Source organism: Pundamilia nyererei, unplaced genomic scaffold, assembly GCF_000239375.1.
Source record: "Pundamilia nyererei isolate P.nyererei 1_Seehausen unplaced genomic scaffold, PunNye1.0 scaffold00039, whole genome shotgun sequence".
Taxonomy (NCBI): Eukaryota; Metazoa; Chordata; class Actinopteri; order Cichliformes; family Cichlidae; genus Pundamilia; species Pundamilia nyererei.
The window spans coordinates 1,300,143-1,320,551 of record NW_005187440.1 but is presented as its reverse complement, the minus strand read 5'-3'; the positions used below and the strand labels follow the sequence as shown (position 1 = coordinate 1,320,551).

The 20,409-nt window shown below is 41.6% G+C and overlaps 1 protein-coding gene across 1 annotated transcript in view; it reads right to left on the bottom strand.

The window, feature by feature from the left end:
• Window positions 1-4,359: 4,359 nt before the first annotated feature.
• The window catches only part of bsna (bassoon presynaptic cytomatrix protein a), a 111,083-nt gene continuing 95,033 nt past the window's right edge, over window positions 4,360-20,409 (bottom strand). The window contains exons 8-14 of the mRNA XM_005730715.1: window positions 14,214-16,707; window positions 12,848-13,345; window positions 11,167-11,513; window positions 7,598-7,691; window positions 5,703-5,834; window positions 5,429-5,484; window positions 4,360-4,418 (exon numbers count right to left, since the gene is read on the bottom strand). Coding sequence (XP_005730772.1) covers window positions 5,444-5,484; window positions 5,703-5,834; window positions 7,598-7,691; window positions 11,167-11,513; window positions 12,848-13,345; window positions 14,214-16,707 — 3,606 coding nt within the window. The 3' untranslated portion in view covers window positions 4,360-4,418; window positions 5,429-5,443. The remainder of the gene's footprint in view (window positions 4,419-5,428; window positions 5,485-5,702; window positions 5,835-7,597; window positions 7,692-11,166; window positions 11,514-12,847; window positions 13,346-14,213; window positions 16,708-20,409) is intronic.

Sequence of the window (20,409 nt, the reverse complement as noted above, 5' to 3'; positions counted from 1 at the left end):
ACCTGTGAGATTGAGGTCTTTCATTGAGAGAAAAAAATGAAGTAGTGCTGAGTCTTGCTCAAGAAATCCTGTTTTCATTCACTCAGAACTCTTTCCTGCTTCAGCCTTAAAAGTCAAAGCAAATAACAAAACACTCCAGTTTATATGTGCAGCACAATGTAATCAATTAAATGCAAAACACCTGCATGTTCCAGGCAATCCCTTCTCATTTGCATGTTCAGAGGAGAGAGGAGTAGAGGGAAACAAGATATAAGCATCACAGATGCTCAAGCCACCTCAGCTGGTTCTTTTCACTGTGGAGGACTAGCGGCTCAACTCTGAGTCTTGACTGAATGGCCAACCTTCTCCCCCTTTGGCTAAGAAAGACCACAGCCACCCATTAGCGGAAACACATCTCTGCTTTTTGTATTCACGGTGGTGACCGACAGCTCGTGTCCGTAGATGAGGGTATTAGCATAGATCGATCGGCTTCACTTTCACATTCAGCTCTCTCTTCCCCACAACAGATCTGCATCACTGCAGACGCCACACCAATCCATCTATCACTCTCACTGAGATCCTTCTACTGTGGGCAACAACTCCCCCTAACCTGGGGTGGGCACTACACTCTTTTCAGCCTGAGAACCACACCGAGGTGCTAATTCTCACTCTCGCACTCAGCTGCAAAGCGCTCCAACACAAGCTGGAGGTCACTCGGTTACATCGACAAATCTTCTGGTAAGTCCAAAACCCAAAGGGAATGGGTTTGACTTATTACTGGCCAAAGAGGCCAGATACCACATACTCCTGAAGCACTCACCACATGAACCCCCGAGAGATGTGATTGATTGCCTTCCCTAGGTCTACAAAACACATGCAGGGTAGTTGGACGAACTCCCACACACCCTTAAATATCCTTAGGGGATGACTAGCTGGTCCAGTGTCCTGTGACCACAAAGAAAACTGCATTGTTTTCTCCTGAATCCAAGTCTGACTAACAGACAGATTCTCCTCTTCAGTACCCTGTTGAAGGTTTTTCCAAGGAGGCAGAAGAGTGTGAGCCCTCTCTAAATAGAGGGATCCCCTTCTTGAAAAGGGGATCCCTCTATTTAGATTCCCACCACAGTCTGCCAAACGAGAGGCAACAGCCCAGACCTCAATTCAGTGTTCCAGAAGCATGTCAATCAACAACATCCAGAACCTTAAGGAACTCAGGTGGAAAGTCATCCATCTGACAGGTATGGCCAAAAGAGGCTGTTTAACTATCTCAGTGCCCTCATCCCACTCATCCCCAAATTCAGCTTCCTCTGTAGAAGATATGTCAAGCATGGCAGGTTTTTAAGTAATGTTACCAAAACATAATGACTGGAGCATCTACATCATCTGCAAATCAGATTAGCATAACAACAAAGGTTTCGTGTTATTTGCAAAATGCAAAAAATGAACTCATGCAATCCATGAGCTCCTTTTTGTAAGTGATAGTACCAATAAAAATGTATTTCCCTAAAAAGAAATGGTATCAAATGCATATTTGCACAATTACTGCCTTCCAGTTTTCTTTTCCACTGTGCCTGACCCAGATTGACTGCTCCAGCGTGCCATATATTTATATGTTTCCCAGCGCCAGACTTAATCTGTTCCAGTGAGCACAGGCACCCAAAGGGCTGGTACACAACTTGAACACACAAACAAGGACAGTGACTCACACAAAGATGTATTAGTACGAGCACACAAAGACACACTGACTGAGTAACTGGACAGAGGGAGGAGACAGAGAAATATTGTGGGATGAGGGGACACTATGTGGCCAAAGGTATCTACACACATATTTCTATTTTGGTCTGTTGACTGGTTGATGATCGCTTCAGTCCTTATAATTTCAGATCGGGAAATTTGAAGACTCAGGTTAAAAAGAAATCATATTTAAGAGAAAGTGAGTGGAAAGCCCTTTCTTGTGTCAACGTGGCAAACCAGAGGGCCACAAAGAAATGCTTCCATGCTCGTAGGAAACAAATAGTTTATATCATCAAGAACGTTTAGGCTGAAATGAAAGATTATCACGGACTCAAGCAAGTATCAGTGTGGCCAACCTATTTAGTGTTCTTGTGGCTCAATGGGAGCAAACCCCTGCAACCAGGCTCTTTCCAGAAGACTGGAAGCTGTTTAACCAAGACATGAATGCACATGGTTTTGTCATGAGATCGTAACATAGGATTTAAGTAGTTTTTGAGTCAATGGCAGCTATGGAAGTACATTTGACATATAGCAAAGAAAAAAAAATGCAAGGATTAGATAGCAACAACTGGGAGAAAAGAAAAACAAGAAATCAATTATTATTATTTCTCCATGGGTGTTGGAAATTAGACAGAGCAGTAACAGAACAAGAAATAGGAGACTTCTACAGTTGATGGAGAGAAAAGAAAAGATCTGGTAAAAAGAAAAGCAAAAATGGGAGCACGCACAGAGAAAAAAGGGACAAAAAAAATGTCTGACAGCAGGAGTAAAATGACATATAGAACTCCCTCTGCAGCATTTAGTCATGTGGTGTGTGGCTGCAGAGCACTTAGAAACACATGCATGCACAAAAGGTCTCACACGTATATGCAATCTATAGGCTCATTTTATTATCTTTTATGGCACACATGCAACACTGCACATACCCTGAGCAACAGTAGCAACATCAATGCCTGCCCATTACCCCAAGTTGCTACATCTGGTGAGAAATATTTACTTAAAAAATTGGATCGGTACTTATTTGATTATGAAAGGTACGAGGAGCTGGGATGGAGGTGGGTTGCAAAGTGGCTTGTAGACATGCAATTTTGAGCAGAGCAGATCAATTCATAAAGCATTTCTATGTGACATTCTCTCACTGGATGTGTGAAAGCGGGTCAGGCGAGCCATCAGCTACTTACACTTCAACTGTAGCATGTAACTGGACTTTGTGGTCTACCTAAATTAACCCTATGATTTTATATTTGGTAATGTAAGTTTATGCATATAAATACATGGTTAAAGTTAGAGAGAAATGTATGGTTACAATATAAAAAAGGCATAAAAAGAAGATGCCATTATTTAACCAAAACTACAATATCCCACTAATATAGTTTTAATATTTTTTTAACTCAATTGTTTCCATCAGTGGACTAACAAACAGAACTGTGACAGTAACTCTGGCTGGAATAGTGCAGTCGTATAAAGTTATTCAGTAATGTGATTAATATGTGATCTAAAAACAGATGTCTGAAATTTATACACAACACATACTTACTGTTTAAAACACTTTAAGTACTTTTTCACTTACAACTATTGGTATAATTGATTTATATTTAGGTAGTGAGGTTGTTGCACCTTCTGACTTTTGTGATGTTGTCATCAAAGTATATATAAAAAACTCCCAAAATATACATTGGCCTTTTTTTTTTAGATTCTGACGTGCAGTCATTGTGCAATGTCATCAAAACAAAGGAAAAAGATCAAGTATTTAGGCAAACATCTTATTTTATTAGTCTCACTGTCTCACACTGAGCGTTGATCAAAGACAAACACTGATAACGGTTTAGCTAAATTTCGGAGCTTTAGCTCTCTTCGGTTCATTGAGCAACAAAATGAGCTGCCAACCGTATTTGGATCCTATTTGGAGTTTGATGTTTTGTTGCCATTTCATAAATCAGTGCAACAGTTTTAGAACTGACAGCTTTCAAGGTGCAGTCCAAAATAAACCAACTGGTTTTAAGCTTTTTGAGAAACAGACAACGCGCAGATAATCTCCACATGACAAAGGCTGTATTATGGACGCGACAATTTACAGATGTACACATTTTTGCTTTTTGTGTGTGTGTGATAATTATCATTATTATCACAACAGTGACTGACATACCACAAAACACTTGAGGAACTTGAGAATCTGAAAAGAAACATTTTACAGGGAGACTTTCCACGGATGAAAAGATCTTGATGGATCAGTTAGGTAAAGTAAAAAGTAACTCACTGTCTGGCGTGTCAGAGAGAGCGGTGTATTCTCTCTTCCAGTGCGTGCACAAGCTGGTAACATGAAGCATCCAGAGGATTTCAGTCCTTGTTGGCTGCAAGAGGAAGCAGGAGTATTTTAGGCATCTTACAAAGTACATTATATTGTATGTACAGGGATTTTTTTTAGTCTTTGCACATTTGTCACACTTACATGTTTTAGATCATGAAATAAATTGTAATATCAGACAATGTTAACATGAGTTAGAGAGGTCAAATGCACTGCAATTTCAGAAAACACCAGCAAAAAGTTTAAGCTTTGTGAGTGTTGAGTACTCACCAGTTTGCTCAGCTCTCCTCTCTGTTCCCCGCTCTCTCTCTCTCCTTTCTCTCTCTCTTTTAGTAAAATAAAAGCAGGGGGAACGCAACAGGTTTTTCTGGTATGAGGCCTCATGGCTGTTTGAATAGTCCTGCAAACACACAAATATTCACTTTGAAAAGTCAGCATATCAAATTGCTAGTGCTACAAAAAGCAGTACATTAGCTTACAAATCATTCAGGGGGAGAAATTATGCACCGGTGTCTGCAGTACATTCATCCTTTAAAAAAATCATTTTTGTGTAAAGGCCCAGTAAGCACAATTAAAGGTATTTACAAAACCTGCTCATCACTGTCTTATTTATTTATCATGGTTCTGCAAATTCAAAATGACTTGAATTTGCTTTTATGTCTCAAGTCAAGAAATCATTTTAAAACAAATACTATCTCTTCCAAATCAGTTGTCTCAAGTTTACAGCTCCGGTGGTCGTAGTGAGCGCAGCATATGTACATTCAGCTGATAACCTGCTGCGTACACAAACAGCCTGTGTGATGCAAACTGTGGGTCATAGTAGCAATTAGCTGTCATTGTCACTGTTAAATTCTCACCCTGCTTTCACAGAGCAGCAAGAGGACCAAATATAAATTAGCACTAACACAATGACACTGAGACACACACACACTGCTCACACACTGATTCATGAACACACTGGCTGTTCTGTGTAAAACCATTTTAAGCCGCCCACTCCCCACAGCCTGCAAGAGTCAACACATAACATGCTCCAGCTAGCTGTCAAAATCCCACCAGACTTTGAACTAGCAGCATCTCGCAGAGTTATTTTTATACCTAATGTCTGAGATGCACTCGTCCACTGAAGACAAGGAGAAATCTTTCCAGGTCTTTGTACATGAATCACTGACCAAAAATACAACTGCTGTCTGATTGTGTTGTACTATGACAATCAAGAAAAGCGTGCTATTTTTGTTATTCTTTTTTTCTGTCTGTGCTTTTTATAAAATAAACTGTGCAACGACAGGACAATAAATGAAAGAGAAATTATATTATTTACATATTTTATACATTATCTGCTGTATCTTATGGATGCGTGTCTTTGTAAAGAGCATGTAGGAATGAATAGGAGCAAAAAAAGGGAAAAAATACCTTAATCTTAGCACCTCAGAAGAAAGAGGTGAACTTCTTGCCAAAACCAGAGATCGCTGGACGAAAGTGGACAAAAACGGAGAGTTAGATGAATGTTGCAGATTTCTCTGTGGGTTATTGAGCAATAAAGTAAAATTGAGTTGTAAAAGTTTATTTTTTCTAACAGTTATTTATACTTTATTATCCTTTTTATCGTAATCAGTTCAGTACTAGATTACAACCAATTTTATGTTTAATGCACTCTCTCTGTTTTCTGCTGATTCATTGGCGTTACCTTCTCCCAGTTTGCCAGCCTGCTCCGCGGCTCCTCCAGGCAGGATCTTGGAAAACATGCCTTCTCCTTCCATGCCCGGTTGACCTGCTGCAGCACTGCCAATACCACCAGGTCTAGGAGCAGCTTTGGAGCCTGGACAGAAATACAGCGAGTGGAAGAAAGGGAGAGGATGATGGGATGTGGGAGAGGAAACATGGCCAGAGATGAAAATACGGAAGAAGACTGAGTAGAGGAGGAATCTATATTTGTCCAGATTTCCTATTTGGTGGCACCTGTTAGCAAATATGAATTTTATGATGGGATCTGGTGTCCGGTGTTGTGTGTCTATTTACCGAGCTTTAAAAATTAGGGCAGTAGAAGAACTGCATCGCTCATCAGTTGCCCTGTTGAGTTTTTTCTGCCCTTTAAGTTTGCTGATTTATTTGATTTATTTGCTTGCCTGCAGCCGTTCTTTGGTCATTAGGTCCCCTCGGATAGACCTACATAGGCTTCCTGTTTGCTGATTTCCTTCCTTAAGAAAAATTTGCTTCATCCCATTTTCAGCTGGATCTTCTATCTACTCATTCGTTGAGATGTTTAAATAATTGATTTTCCAACAAAATGGCAATTTCACTAAAATATTAATTAGCCTTTGATGTTCTGTCCCAAAACAGCACCAATCCAGGTGCTATTTTTAATTCTTCTTCTTTCGGTTTCCCTTTTACGGGTCACCACAGCGGATTATCAGCTTATCCTCCATCTCACCCTATCCTTATCATACTGTTCTTTCACACCAACATGTCCTTCCTTCCTGCATCCATGAATCTTCTACGTGATCGTCCCGTATATCCACTATCCCTCCTCTGCACATGTCCAAACCATCTTGCTCAACCTGAGCTGTCCCTCTGATGTACTTGTCCCTCCTGATTAGTCCCAATGAAAATCTTAGCATATTCAGATCGGCCACTCCAACTCGGCCTCCTGTCTTTGTATCCAAGCTACTGTCTCCAAACCACAGATCATAGCAGGTCATAGTGGCTCCACCCACTTTCTATTGCTTTGGCTGGTTGACCCCAGGTATTTAAACTCTTTCACCTTCACTACCTCTACTCCTGGAATCTTCACATCACAACCCTATATTGTGTCTTGCTTCTTCTGGCTTCCAGTCTCCTCTACAGTGTGCGCCTCCACCTCTACACACTCTTCTTCCTGCTCCCTACTCTCACTACAAATCACAGTGTCATCAGCAAACATGACTCCAGTGTCAGCTCATCTGTTAAGCTGTCCATCACCACTTCATTATAATGTTTTGTAAGGTTATTTCTAAAAAAGAAAAATGTGAATTTTCTGAATTTAAAGTTGAGCAATTAGATTCACATGATTGGACTAAAAATTAATGATTAAAAATGAAGAATGTTTTTAAAAAATCTTTCATGTCCCTCGATTTATCCATGTATGAAACAAGTTAGATTAGCTGCTCTCCCTTTAAGGTCATCCTCTCTTCAGTATAAAGACAGAAGGAAAACAACTGTCTGTAACCAAGTTTTAAGGGCAGCGACCTCAAACTAATGATCGATTCAGTATTGATTCATTTTAATAGAAAGTTACTAAAAATGTTAGAAAGGGGTAAAAAAGCATAGATATTATTTTGCGAGATGAAGATTAACACAAATACTACTATACTATTACCTAACTAACACATTATGTCGTGACTTGGCATATTCATGAGGAATTACTGCCATGAAGTGAAAGCCCTCCTGTGTGTTTTTTCCACTGTTGGATTAGCTGCAGATTAATCTCAGATTAGATGAAAGAGTGCGCAGTGGTTACATAATTCAGACATAGTGGGAAGCAGTTGGCAAGTTGTGGAATTTTGGGATTCTGTGTGTTTTGTGTGTGTGATGAGTGTACAGTACCTATGCCTGTGAGCGGGGGCTGGGCAGTCTTTGAGGCCAAGACAGGTGCTGCTTTTGCTCCAATAGCTGTTGCTGGAGGTGTGTCGATCTTGGGCTGGAGGCAGAAAGAGATGGAGAGAGGGGGAGAGAAAAGGGTCAAAGTTCATCCATTTAGAAATACTGACATCCCATGTTTACCTTCTTTTCACTGCAAAAAGGTTGGAAGTAGAAGACAGTCAGGGAAAAATGTCTGTCATGTATTCACATCGCTGGTGGCAGACAGGAATTGGAGGAATGTGGGATTTAGTTCTGTTTACTCGAATAAAACTTGAATGAAATGAGTGAGACAATACGAGATAAAAAGAGAAGAAGACAGCTGAAGTGATAGATAAGAGACGGAGAGACAGAAGCAAGACTGGAGAGAAAGCTGCTCCCTTATTGTGTTGTATTGTGACAGCTCACTGAATGATGACTGACTGAATGATGACTTTCAACACTGTCAAGTGTCAGTCTGAGGGTTTTCTCTTGAAAAAGATGGAATCTCTTCTGTTAAGTGGGGTTGATTCACAAACCCAGAAGAAGAAAAAAGTGAAAAAACATATCTACAGAGTCAATGCACCCTGACATTGGTTGTTAAAGTCCCTGGAGCCCTCCTGGGGGAAAAGAACACTCTTTTGTACTAATTTGAACTGTCCCTTTTTTAAGGGGACAAATGGACTAAAACCACACACTGGAGCTTTTTCTTTAACTTCTCACCCTTACACACTGATCAGACATAACATTATGACCAATGACAGGTAAATACTAATAACTAATAACTATCTCTTCATCATGGGACTTGTTAATATTAGGGTGCAGGTGAGCATTTTGTCTTCAAAGTTGACGCGTTAGAAGCAGGAAAAAACGGCAAGAGTAAGGATTTGAATGAATTTAACAAGAGAGAAAATGTGATGGCTAGACGACCAAGTCAAAGCATCTCCACAGCTGCAGCTCTTGTGGGGTTGTTCCGGTCTGCAGTGGTCAGTATCTATCAGAAGTGGTCACAGGAAGGGACAGTGGAGAACCAGTGACATGGTCAAGGGCAGCCAAGGCTGACAGATGAATGTGGGGAGCAAAGGCTGGCCCGTGTGGTCCGATCCAACAGATGAGCTTTCCAGCTCAAATTGCAGAAAAATCTAATGCTGGTTCTGATAGAAAGGCGTCAGAATACACAGTGCATCGCAGTTTGTTGTCTATGTTGCTGCACAATCACAGACCAGTCAACTGACCCCTGTTCACCACTGAAAGACCCATCAATGGACACGTGAGCTCACAACTGGCCCACAGAACAATGGAAGAAGTTTGTTGGCTCAGTCTGATGAATCATGTTTTCTTTGACATCACATGGATGACTGAGTGCGTGTTCGTCGCTTCACAAGGGAACACGTGGCACCAGGATGGACTTTGGGAAGAAGGCAAACTGGTGGAGTAAGTGTAAAGCTTTGTGCAATGTTCTGCTAGGAAACTCTGGGTCCTGCCATTCACCTGGATGTTATTCCCTGATGGGCGTGGCCTCTTTCAGCACGATATTGCACCGTGCCTCAAAGTAAAAATGGTTCAGGGATAGTTTGAAGACCACAACAACGAGTTTGCGGTGTTGACTTGACCTCCAAATTCCCCAAATCTAAATCCAATCAAGCATCTGTGGGATGTGCTAGACAAAACAAGTTCGATCCATGGAGGCCCCACCTCACAACTTACTGCACTTAAAGGATCTGTTGCTAACATCTTGGTGTCAGATACACACGCAACACACCTTCAGGGGTCCCTCGACAGGGTCAGGGCTGTTTAGGCAGCAAATGGGGAACCAACGCAACATTACAGAGGTGGTCATAATGTTATGCCTGATCAGTGTGTTTGATACTTTTAAAACCCCTGGAAAGAATTACTACTAACTACCAAAGTAAAGTTTTATATAAAAATGCTTCATTTCATTTCTTTTCTTTTCATTTTTTTTTATCTTGAGTTCTGATGTTGCTGTCAATCAAATCCATATTTAATCCATTTATTCCCTTGGCACTCATCTATGTGACACAAAGTTGCCAGTACTGGAGCTGATAGGTTCAGTTGATTTATTTGAATCTGCTGTGTCATTGTGATCAGTTTGAAAGTTTCTGTGCTGTTGTGTCCCTCTCTCTCAAACCCCCACCCCGGCACCCCACTGCTCTGCATTCAACATCTGAGAACTAAATGGACAATGGCCTCAGGAAAGATACACACCAGACCATTTCTGATATCCATCACAGTAACAGCTTGGATTATCTGAACACAGGAAATATGAACCAGTGTTTGGATCCCTGTCATTTTTATCTTTTATGATTGACTGGCTCCTCTGTTTTCTGTAAACTGTGTGTGCGATTTATTTAAAGCTTCTATTTAAAGCAATCCATAAATAAACCTGACTTCAAAGACAGTGAACTGTTATTTTTAATCCCAAAATATGCTGCATCATTTCCATTTCATTCTTTTTGCTGCTGCAGAACATAGGTGATGCATAATGGTGCACAATGCAGCATACAGAATTTCATTATTTACAGCCACTTAATCAATGCTTTTTAATTACATAATGGACCCAACATAAGAGTGCAAGTGAATGAGTTCACACGCTGAATAATTATCATACCGCAATTTTTTTTGTTTTGTTTATGGTTTCCTGTCAGAAGCATTTGCAAAACCCATCCCTGCATAATTTTACATCAGATTTTATGAACAATTTCACTTTTCATTTTTCCTGCTGACTTTATACTAATGTACCAAAATGAAAATCATGAACACCCTTCAGCTCTGAAAGCACATTATGAATGATTCTGGGGTAGTAATAACCGGCACGGTGATAGTGGCTTTGTGAGCTTGAAAGTCATTCATATATTTACTAAAGATTGAATGAAGAGAATCTCTGAACTATCTCAGGTTTTGGGTTAAATGTCAGAGTGAGATTTTTTTTGCTTCAGCTAGAAAAATAGATTGACATGGATTTCTGATTATGGAGGAAATGCAGGGTGAGAATAGATTTTTGCAAAGAGACTTTATGAGTGAGAATTTCTTGAGCATCTAGCAGACAGTGAATCAGCTACGCTGAGTTATCAACTGCCTCTCTGTTAATCACAGTGTAAGATAAAACTTGCCAGCAGAGGCGAGGCAGAATTTCAATATACTATCTGAACTGGGAGGAGGACCAGCTCTTATCTCGGGGACTGTGGAGGGACAGTGGAGGATGGAGGAGTGCAAAGGAGACAAGTGGAGACAAGCTGAAAGTGAAAGGGCTGGAGGACTAAAACAAAATAAATTGTTACTGTGCAGTAGGATGGCATATGTAATGTGAATATTGAAAGATATTTTTGTAATGGTCATGAAATACTTCTTATGTTACTTCATAAAACCAAAAACATCCTTTTATGACATTTTCTTCAAAATGTCAAATACAAATGTGAATTGAACCATTTGAGTGCACAGAAAGATGCATATTTTTTATTTTTACCTCATACAGAATAGAAAACAAAACAAGCCTCAAATCCTTACTTAGAAGAGTCATCTTTTCTTTCTGGACTCACAATTGTGGATGTTGTGGTTCCTGTTGGACCTGTCTGCCTGGCTTGGCCCATGGGTCCACCTGCTGGTCCCATCTGCCCCGGTTTGGCCTGGCCCTGTCCCATTCCCATTCCCATTCCCATGCCCATGCCTTGTCCTTGGGCTTGGGGCTGCTGCTGGGAGCTGTTGGTTGTTGTGGCACCGGGCTGCCCTGGTCTGGTTGCTGAAGTCTGGGCTTGCTGCTGGAGTTGAGCCCTCTGTCCCGGAGCCCCATCTGTCTGGGAACCCGGGCCACCTTGCCGTCCTGATCCCGTAGGCCCACCAGCAGATCCCTGAGCCCTAGCAGAGCCACTGCCAGACCTTGAGGAGCCTGAGTGGAAAAAAAGGGTGTTTTTTATAAACAGTTTGTGGCTATTGCTTGAAAATGGACTCTTCTTGCCAATAAAAAAAACAGGACATTAATTCAGCACTGATTTTTTCTGCAGCTACTGCCTGAAGGCCTGTAACTGTTGTCAAAACTGAAGGAATGATTGGCAGCTGAAAGGATTCAGTCAACACATCTTTGACCTTTGCGTCATCTGTTTCTTGTCTTGTGCACACATTTCCAAGTTGGTTATGCAAGTTAGATGATTTCCGCTACCATCTTCCACAGAGAAAGTTATGCTTTTATAAAACCAAAACTACAATGTACTGATAAAAGAAGCGGCTTACTCTGGCTTTCTCTTATAAAGTACTTTCAGATTTTATTACAGTGTAATAGTAACTGACAGGAAACACAGGCATGAGATGATGACACACAACAATGTTGTGAGCATAGATGAAAGCAGTGATTTAATGACTGCAGTGCTAAGAAAATAGCCATGGTGCTGCCTGCAGATAGCACATTTCTTGGAAAACATGTGCCTGATATTATATAGTTAATTAGAAAATGTTGATCCCTGAGGGAATATATGAGTGTAAAAAAAGCATCAAACACAATCTGAACAACAGGGGTTATTAAATACTTCTACCTAAGACTTAAATGATTTAAAAAAGAACACGGTATTAACTCCAGTGCCTGCTGTAGTTTCATTTTTTAAGACACATTTATAAAAGTGACACAATCATGTGTTCAGTATTAAGGTTAAGCTCATGGATCTGCATTATTAGATCAGACACTAAAAACAAGAAACGAGCTTCATTAGTTAGGGATATATAATAGTGCAGGTGCTATTATGAAAAAGTTTTGAGATTTATGGCGAAAAGCAATATAAGTGTTTTTTTTATTTTAAACTAAACTCACTGAAACATACTTCAGTCTAATCTATATCGCCCACATAAGCAGAATCCGAATGAGATCTAATGCTGTTGTTCTCAGGAAAAGGACTTTTAGTTGATGCATCTTTTACTGCTTCTTCATTGTCTTTCATTATAAAGACAATGACATTATAACGTAGTGTGTAATATAACATTCAATAATATATAATTGCTTTCAATTCTCAGATAAATGTGCAGTTAATTAGAAAATATAAATCAATTGAACAGTCAGTCCAATAATCACATAATCCATAACTTAGATAAACTCTTTCTAGTCTGTACAATATTTTGCAATATACTTAAGTCAACGGGTTTCGAATACACTGTAATTAACCTATACATTGAGGTATAAAGTACAAAGACTGCGCTCTAATCATGTTTGACAAGAGATTCAACATTCGTATGTACCTGGTGGCTGCCCCTGCATGTCCACTGGACCCTGGGACTTGCTACGTGAAGACCTGTGTGGGTCGCCCTGTCTGGAGGAACGCTGGCCATGATGATGCCCAGATGAGTCGCGGGAGTAGTCGGAAGAGTGGTACCCACCGGATCTTGAGTCAACACGTCTTCCTGTAGATGAAGATCTTCCTGAGGGATCATGGCGCATAGATGGGTCTTTGGGGTGCCCCTTAGAGGATCTTGAGGACCTAGGCTCATCTGAATGACGTGAGGAGGAAGAATGGCGGCTAGAACTGCCATGGTGTCTGTGGTCGCGAGATGATGAGTGTCGCCCTGTGTGGCCATACTCATCTTGGGGCCACAGGTCCTCCTCAGGAGGCTCATCATAATCATGGTAGGTGTGTTTGACACTGTGCCGGCTCCTCCCAGAGTGGCTGCTACCGTAGTGACGAGAACTGGAGCGTGGCTTCTCAAACCAGTCGGTTTCTTCTTGGCCCAGATGGTAGGCTTTGGAAACCGAGAGCAGATCACAGTCAATCTCCATGTCGTTCGGAGACAGCGGCATGCAGGCTGAAAGAAGGAAGAAGGCAGGAAGAAGACCAACCGCATGCAAAAGAAAAGAGTGGGTAGGGGTAGACACAGAAAGAAGGGCAGAAAAATAAAAATAAAAGTTTTACATCCATGCACTTAACACTTAAAACATGTAAACTTCACACAATACAAGACAATATTACCAGAATAAAACAAACACTGCAAAACTGTCTGCTTTGGCTGCTGTTTTTGTGTTCATTTCAAATTAAAAGCCAGTGACAGAGGAGGACAGATATCCTGCACTAAGACACTGTATAACTGCTCTGGCAAGACAAAGCAGGTATATAAAACAGTCAACCTCTATTTAATTGCTGATTTGAGACAATAACACCTCTTTGACGGAATAAATATCAAACCTATAGGGGGGGACTGTTTTGCAGTGTAGATCCAAACACATGTAAAAACATAAGTAAAGATAAAAACCTGTAAAGAAAAAACAATGCATTTGTGTCGTGCAAAGACCTTTCAAGTGAATCAGAGTGTAGCGAATGACGAAAACGACCACGCCGAAGAACCATGCGAGTTTGGAACAGACAGACGACTGGACGGACAGGCGGAAGGACGGACAGGCAGGCAGACAGACAGATAGCAGTCCACTGATACGAGAGCTCCGAGTGACTCTCAGGATGACGAAAACATTAGCATGCAACAGCTATATCTGTCTCTTTTTTACTTTCTTTTTCTTTGCTAAGTCTAGCCTTTGGGTGGGTGGGGGACGTTTAGATAAACGTTGGGAGCAGTAGAAGGTAGTGAGACTGTGTGGGATTTCATCTCCCACAATTACCTTCGCTGTCTGACACAGCGCAATGATAATCGTCTATAAAGTATGTATCATCCGATTTGTAGACGTGTGTCCGGGGAAGGTCCCTTATGTGGTCTTGAACATCTGGCAGCGAGTGACTGGAACCATAATGGCCATAATAGTATTTACATCTACCGCTGTGACTGTCATACGGGTCGGGACCTAAACTTGACGATCGCCCAGAACCCATGAACCTCCCCAAAGGACTCAGGGGACTCTCCTCTTCAGAGTATTGTCGGGTTGGATGGCGCCCCCTGTAGCCAGATCGATAGGAGCGGTCGTCCCTCTCATAGGATCGGCTGCGATACCCGGAGTAGTCCCTGGCTGAGATCTTGTCCATGCCGTAGCCAGTGGAGCGGGAACGGCCAGTGGAGGTGTAGTAAATTCGATCGTCCTCATCCACCGTCATACTATAGTATCGACTACCATGAGTGGTGCCACTGCCACTGTCGTAAGCACTCCTCTTAAAACCGTAATCCTCGATCAGCTGGCGTCCTCGAATGTGAGAGGAGGGGTAAGCCGCACCTGTCACTGAGGAATAGGAGGCCAGGTCTGCCTCCACATCCCGTGCCTCCTCAATCGGGGAAAACTTGGAGATTTTTTGCTCCATACTCCCCAGCTTCCTGTGCTTGCTGCGCTTGGATGACATGACAGCAGGAGCCAGAAGGGTTCTGGAGGACGGTGAAGGTTTCTGTACCCCAGAGCGGATGCTGCCATGTTTGTAGTCGAAGTCATAGAAATAGGGGGATCCCCCACCCATGCTAGCGCTGCTGCTGCCCCCTAGAGGTCCGTGCCTGTAGCTGCTCTTACCCCTGCCATGGTGGTCGTACAGCTCTTCCTGCATCGCTGCTTCCTCCTCGGGTGCCCTGCCATAAGAGGAGCTGCCAGTTCCCCCACGCGTCGTGCCAGTGGTGCTGCTGTGGCTGTGGATGTCGCCCGGGTAACGCCCACTGCCGCCATGATGCATCATGTCCCCTGTCATCGTGCCCAGCCCATCTTTTGCCGTCAGCTCGCTAACATCATCTATCATCATGTAGTTCCTCGGAATGTTTTGCTCTAAACCAGGAGCGCCATACATCCCATCTGCTGTGCTGTAGGTGGAAGGACTGTCTACAGAGTGCCCGTAGGCATTGGACACAGTGGAAGTATACTGTCCATATGAGCTGGCTGTGGTGGTGGTGTAGCCATAAGTATTAGCAGTAGTTGTGGTATACTGGCCATATGAACTTGTGGTAGTGGAAGTATATTGGCCATATGTACTGGGGGGCATTGTTGAGTACCCACCGTAGCTGCTGGACACCGGTGCTGACCCATAGGGCCCATACGAGCTTGCCATGGTTGTTGCTGCAGTGTACTGAGCATAGGATGGGGCTCCACTGGAATAGGTAGCATCCTGAGCAGTAGTGGTAACCACAACAGTAGGGTTGCTAATAGTCTCATAGTTGGTGGGCATCTTGTGCTCTAGATCGGCCAATGAAGTCTGCCTCGGTCTTCCTGGATGAACTGTGAGGATATCAGCTTGGGGCTGACCAGGGTATGGTGTGGTCTGGCTGGGGTAGGAGGACACAGCGCTGGGATAGGGTGAGCTGTGGGTGGGGTATGGTGGCTGACCGGGTGGTGCTGGCCCAAAACCTGTATGCCCTGGCTGAGGCTGAGGCTGAGGTGCAGCTGGTAACCCCATGTCTGTCTGGGGGTATGGGGGCTGAGTTTGGGGGTAGGTGTGAGAAGGATATGAGGTTTGAGGTTGATAGGTAGGTCCAGGAGGGGGAGCATGGGTTTGAAGGGGAGTGGGTTGTGGCAGTGCCTGTGACTGTGACACTGTTGGGTAGGGAGGCTGGTTGAATGTTGCAGACTGGTATGGTACACTTGGTTGCTGAGATGGAGCTGCTGGTTGGCTTTGGGGGTACTGACAAGAAAGGAAGGATGAGGTGGGTGGGTATTGGGCTGCGGTGTTGAGGTCACTGGTGAACTGGCTGAGAGGGGCGGTGCTTGGTCTGGTTGTTAGTAGCCCATTACTCTCATGTGACGCAGCTGCAGCTGCTAAACGTAAGTTATTCAACTCACTATCAGACATATAGTCCCTGGTGTCCCCCATACACCTCAGGTAGGCAATATCCCTTCTCTCCCTCTCCTTGACCAATGTCTCCTTCCTTTGGTGGATCCCCAGCTCAAGGTATCTCAGCTTAGCATCAATTTCTTTCTCTTCTTCCTCTAGTTCAGCTTGCTGCTTTCTCAGCTTGGTTGACTCTTGCTCCACGGCCTTGAGCTCATGGGTGAGGTCTTTGAGGAGGCTGGCTTTCGCAGCCAGGCCAGACCTGGAGCTGGGCTTGAGGCTGGGCACGGAGGGCAGGTAGACCTGTTGGAGGGCTGGTGTCATCATGGGCAGGTGAGCTGATGTAACAGTCTCGTCTGGAGGAGGGCTAGGCAGGGTTCGCTTGACCTTGCGGAGCAGTGAGCTCTGCTGTAGGGCTGCCAGCTGGAGAGAGAGAGACAGAAGAGAGAGAGAGAAAGAAAGAAAGAGAGACGGGGGAAGGAGTGGAAGAGGAGAAGAATATGGGGGGGATTGGTGATGTAAAACATCAGATGTGGGGAATGAGGAGATCAGTGTGATAACAGTGGTTAGGAAGATCAATGGAATAGGAATGGGGGATGGAGAAATGGGAGGTGCGTGTGTGTTGGGGGGGTAAGTGAGAATTTGAGATGAACATGGCGAGGTATGGATAATGGGGAAAATCAATAGCAAAGATAGATGAAAAAACAGGTGAAGCAATTAAGCAGAGCAGATAAGTGAGATGTAAAAAGGGTTGAGGAAACAAATAAGGTAAATAAATAAAATAAAATAAGAAAAATAAATTAATGTACAGGGTTATAGGTAAAGGGAGAGAGTTGGCGGGAGAGATGACATGCACAAAATATGAGTAGAAGAGGAGGAAGGGAGGAAGAAAAACTCAAAAAGAGAAAAAAAAGGGTCAAAGAACAGAAGAAACAAGGAAAGGACGCAACGACAGGGCCATATAAGGGAGACAAAGGAAACACACATAGACAAAAGGACAAAGACAACAGGAAACAAAAGTGGAGTTTGTGTTAGCAGACATACAAAAACAGTGAAATGAGTGGCAACTGTGATAGAGTATTCCATTAATTTAATAGCTACTAATGCAATGAATTTCTCTTTCTTTTCTTTTTTTTTTACAGTTTTGAGTTGATATTTTTAGAATTTGGGGATTTATACCTTTATCTTAATATTTTCTTAATAATTTTTTAATTCTTATAAAATAATTAGTAATGATGAGACCAGTAAACAACCTAAGTTTAATTAAAGGTTGTGGAGACAGCATGTAGTTTTGTTATGCTAAAATCTATATTCTTACTTAGAATGCACCATGGAATAACAAAAAACCCCAACATAATAGGCATATGAAGTACAGTATAATGAAGCAAATGAATATACTGGAAGATATAGCTGGATTTAAAGGCTGGCTAAATGAACCACCATGGCTTTTACAATTTTCCACTGTAAAATCTACTAAAAATAGAGAACAAAAATTAGGATTATCATTGATTTTTGATTTAGCTGTAAATTTTGACTGCTTAATATTTAATTAATAAAATGCTGAATTTGTGTGGGCTTCCCTGTCAAAACCAGTCAATGATGTGACCATCAAAATAATCTGTGTTTATCTTTGTTTTTATACTGTGTGTAAATAATATATCATCCCATTTGTTCCTACCAAACATATATTGAAATTGTAAATAGATCATAGTGTGTTGTGTGTTATTTTTCATTTCAGTCTGTGTGTAGGCGGAAGCATAAAGAGAAATCCCCTCTGGGACCTATTATTTTCACAATCCTAACATGGAGGCAGTGAAAAATACACTATGAAACACTTTTCAAAGGGTCAGAAGAATACAATGATATATATATATATATATATATATGTGTGTGTGTGTGTAAATAGGTACAGCTGGGGTCAGAATGACATTTTAGAGGATGAATGTCATTTTGGATTTTCTCTTTCTACAAAAGATCTAGACAAAGACCCAAACTTCACCCTGAAAATGAAAGGAAATATCGCTATGAACTGAGAGAGTGCTTACTGCGAAAGAAAATATCCCTGCTTCAAAATCTTAGCCTTCAAACAAGACTGAAACTTCCAAATCCTTTCTGGAGAAAAGCTTTAGGGTCAGTCGAGACAAAGATTGAGCTGTTTGGCCGCAATGGCTACAGGTTTGTTTGGGTGAGTAAAATTCAAGAGTTCCAATCTAGGAAAACAGTGCCGACTGCAAAGCATGGTGGTGGTAGCATCATGTTTTGGGGCTGTTTTGCTGCCAGTTGTGCTGGTACATTGCATAAAGTGGATGGAATAATGAAGAAGGAGGACTACCTCCAAACTCTTCAACTTCACCAATGGTTCAATGGTTGATTAACATTAAGCTTCTGGTATGTCCTATGTCTGAACATTTTGGACTATGCTTCGAAACTGGGTCCATGCCAAGAAACCAACCAAATTAAATAAACTATTCTAATTCTGCAAGAGAAAAGTGGTCAGATATCCAGCCAGAATTATGTCAGAAGCTTGTTGAAGGTTAAAAAAACATGCAGTCATGATGCAACCAACTGAGGAAGATTCTGCCAAATATTACTGGGGATGTATGTATACTTTTCAATTTTCAGTCCAATTCTTGTTCTCTAAAATCGTGAAAGATGTATGATGTATAATCATTTTACTGAATTCAACAAAATCAATAAAAGCCCCAACTTATACATTTGCATATATCCATGACTAGCATATGTAAACTTCTGACCTCAACCATACATCACAGCATTAAAAAAAAAAAAATAACAATAACTCTCACCCAGGGAAAACCGGATGGGTAGTTTTTGTTACCCAAAACAAGTTAAGTAACATCTTTGCCACATTTCAACAGAGTTGAAAGTTGGTTGAAAATTGAGAGGTGAAGACTTGTTCTTAGGGTATTAGGGTGTTTGTCTTTGGCTTTACTAGGGTAGATTTTACACTCATTGACACCACCTGTCGTTGTTAGGACAATTTGGCTGAAACAGAAGAGTTAAAATACTGTTTCAGTCTGAGCTGCTATTAATAACGTAACATAAACTTCAAATGAACATAATGTACACTAAAGCATTCTTAAGTAATTGCACTTAAGCACAAAACAGTCCTGAGCTCTACTAGTCTACAGTCTGTGCACGAACATTCTAGTAGCATCTGTATCAAATGTGACTGTTCACATATATTTTATTGGTCCTTTTTTTAATTCTATTTTTTTTTCCAGACAACCATTATACTGTCATATTGTAGCACAGTGTTTTGTGGTGGCATTAATTAATTCCCTAAGCTATTGTTGTTAATTGATTTTCAGGTATGGTTGTTGAGACAATATAGGTAAGTATGTAATGTCCATTTAAAAGAGTTATTGCTCCTGCTATGCGAGCAAGGGAGTTTCTGTTACCATTGAAACAGTTTAAATACACAGAATGGGTCACAATTATGGCTTAATGTTTTTGTTCTTTACTCTTCAAACCCCAGTAAATAATAGGGGTGGCTGTAGCTCAGGAGGTAGAGCAGGTCAGGCATCGACTGGAGTGTGAATGTGTGTGAATGTTAGGCAGAAAGCACTTAGGGCATAGAACAAAAATGTGCTTGTATGAATGGGTCTGAATTGGTGAATGAGGCATGTTGTATAAAGTGCTTTCAGTGTTCAGGTAGAGTAGAGAAGCGCTATATAAAACCAGTCCATTTACCATAATATGTAAATTGTTGAAACAGCATAGACCTTTATAAATTTAGTCGGAGATAAACTGAAGTTTTGTAGTTTGATCAAATTTAGTTAGTTTGTGGGCAAGCTGCTAGGCTCTTTATCAGTTTTTAAAATCAAGGCCCAGAGTAACTCAAGAGACCTCAATAATAGAGCACATTTTGACTTTGCATGCCAGCTACTGCTGAGGTGTTACTGGTTTCAAACAGAAGATGAGGTCGTAAAACTACAAAACAATAACAAAATCTGAAAAATAATCTAACAAAGGGAATTACTCATCATAGCATCCACATGAAACATTCATAGCACTCAGAAAATGAAAACAAGGGCAACATCGAATGAAAGAAATGGTTTCAAAGTTACACAGAGGCCATTCAGTATTAATGCCCTTGCTAGGTTT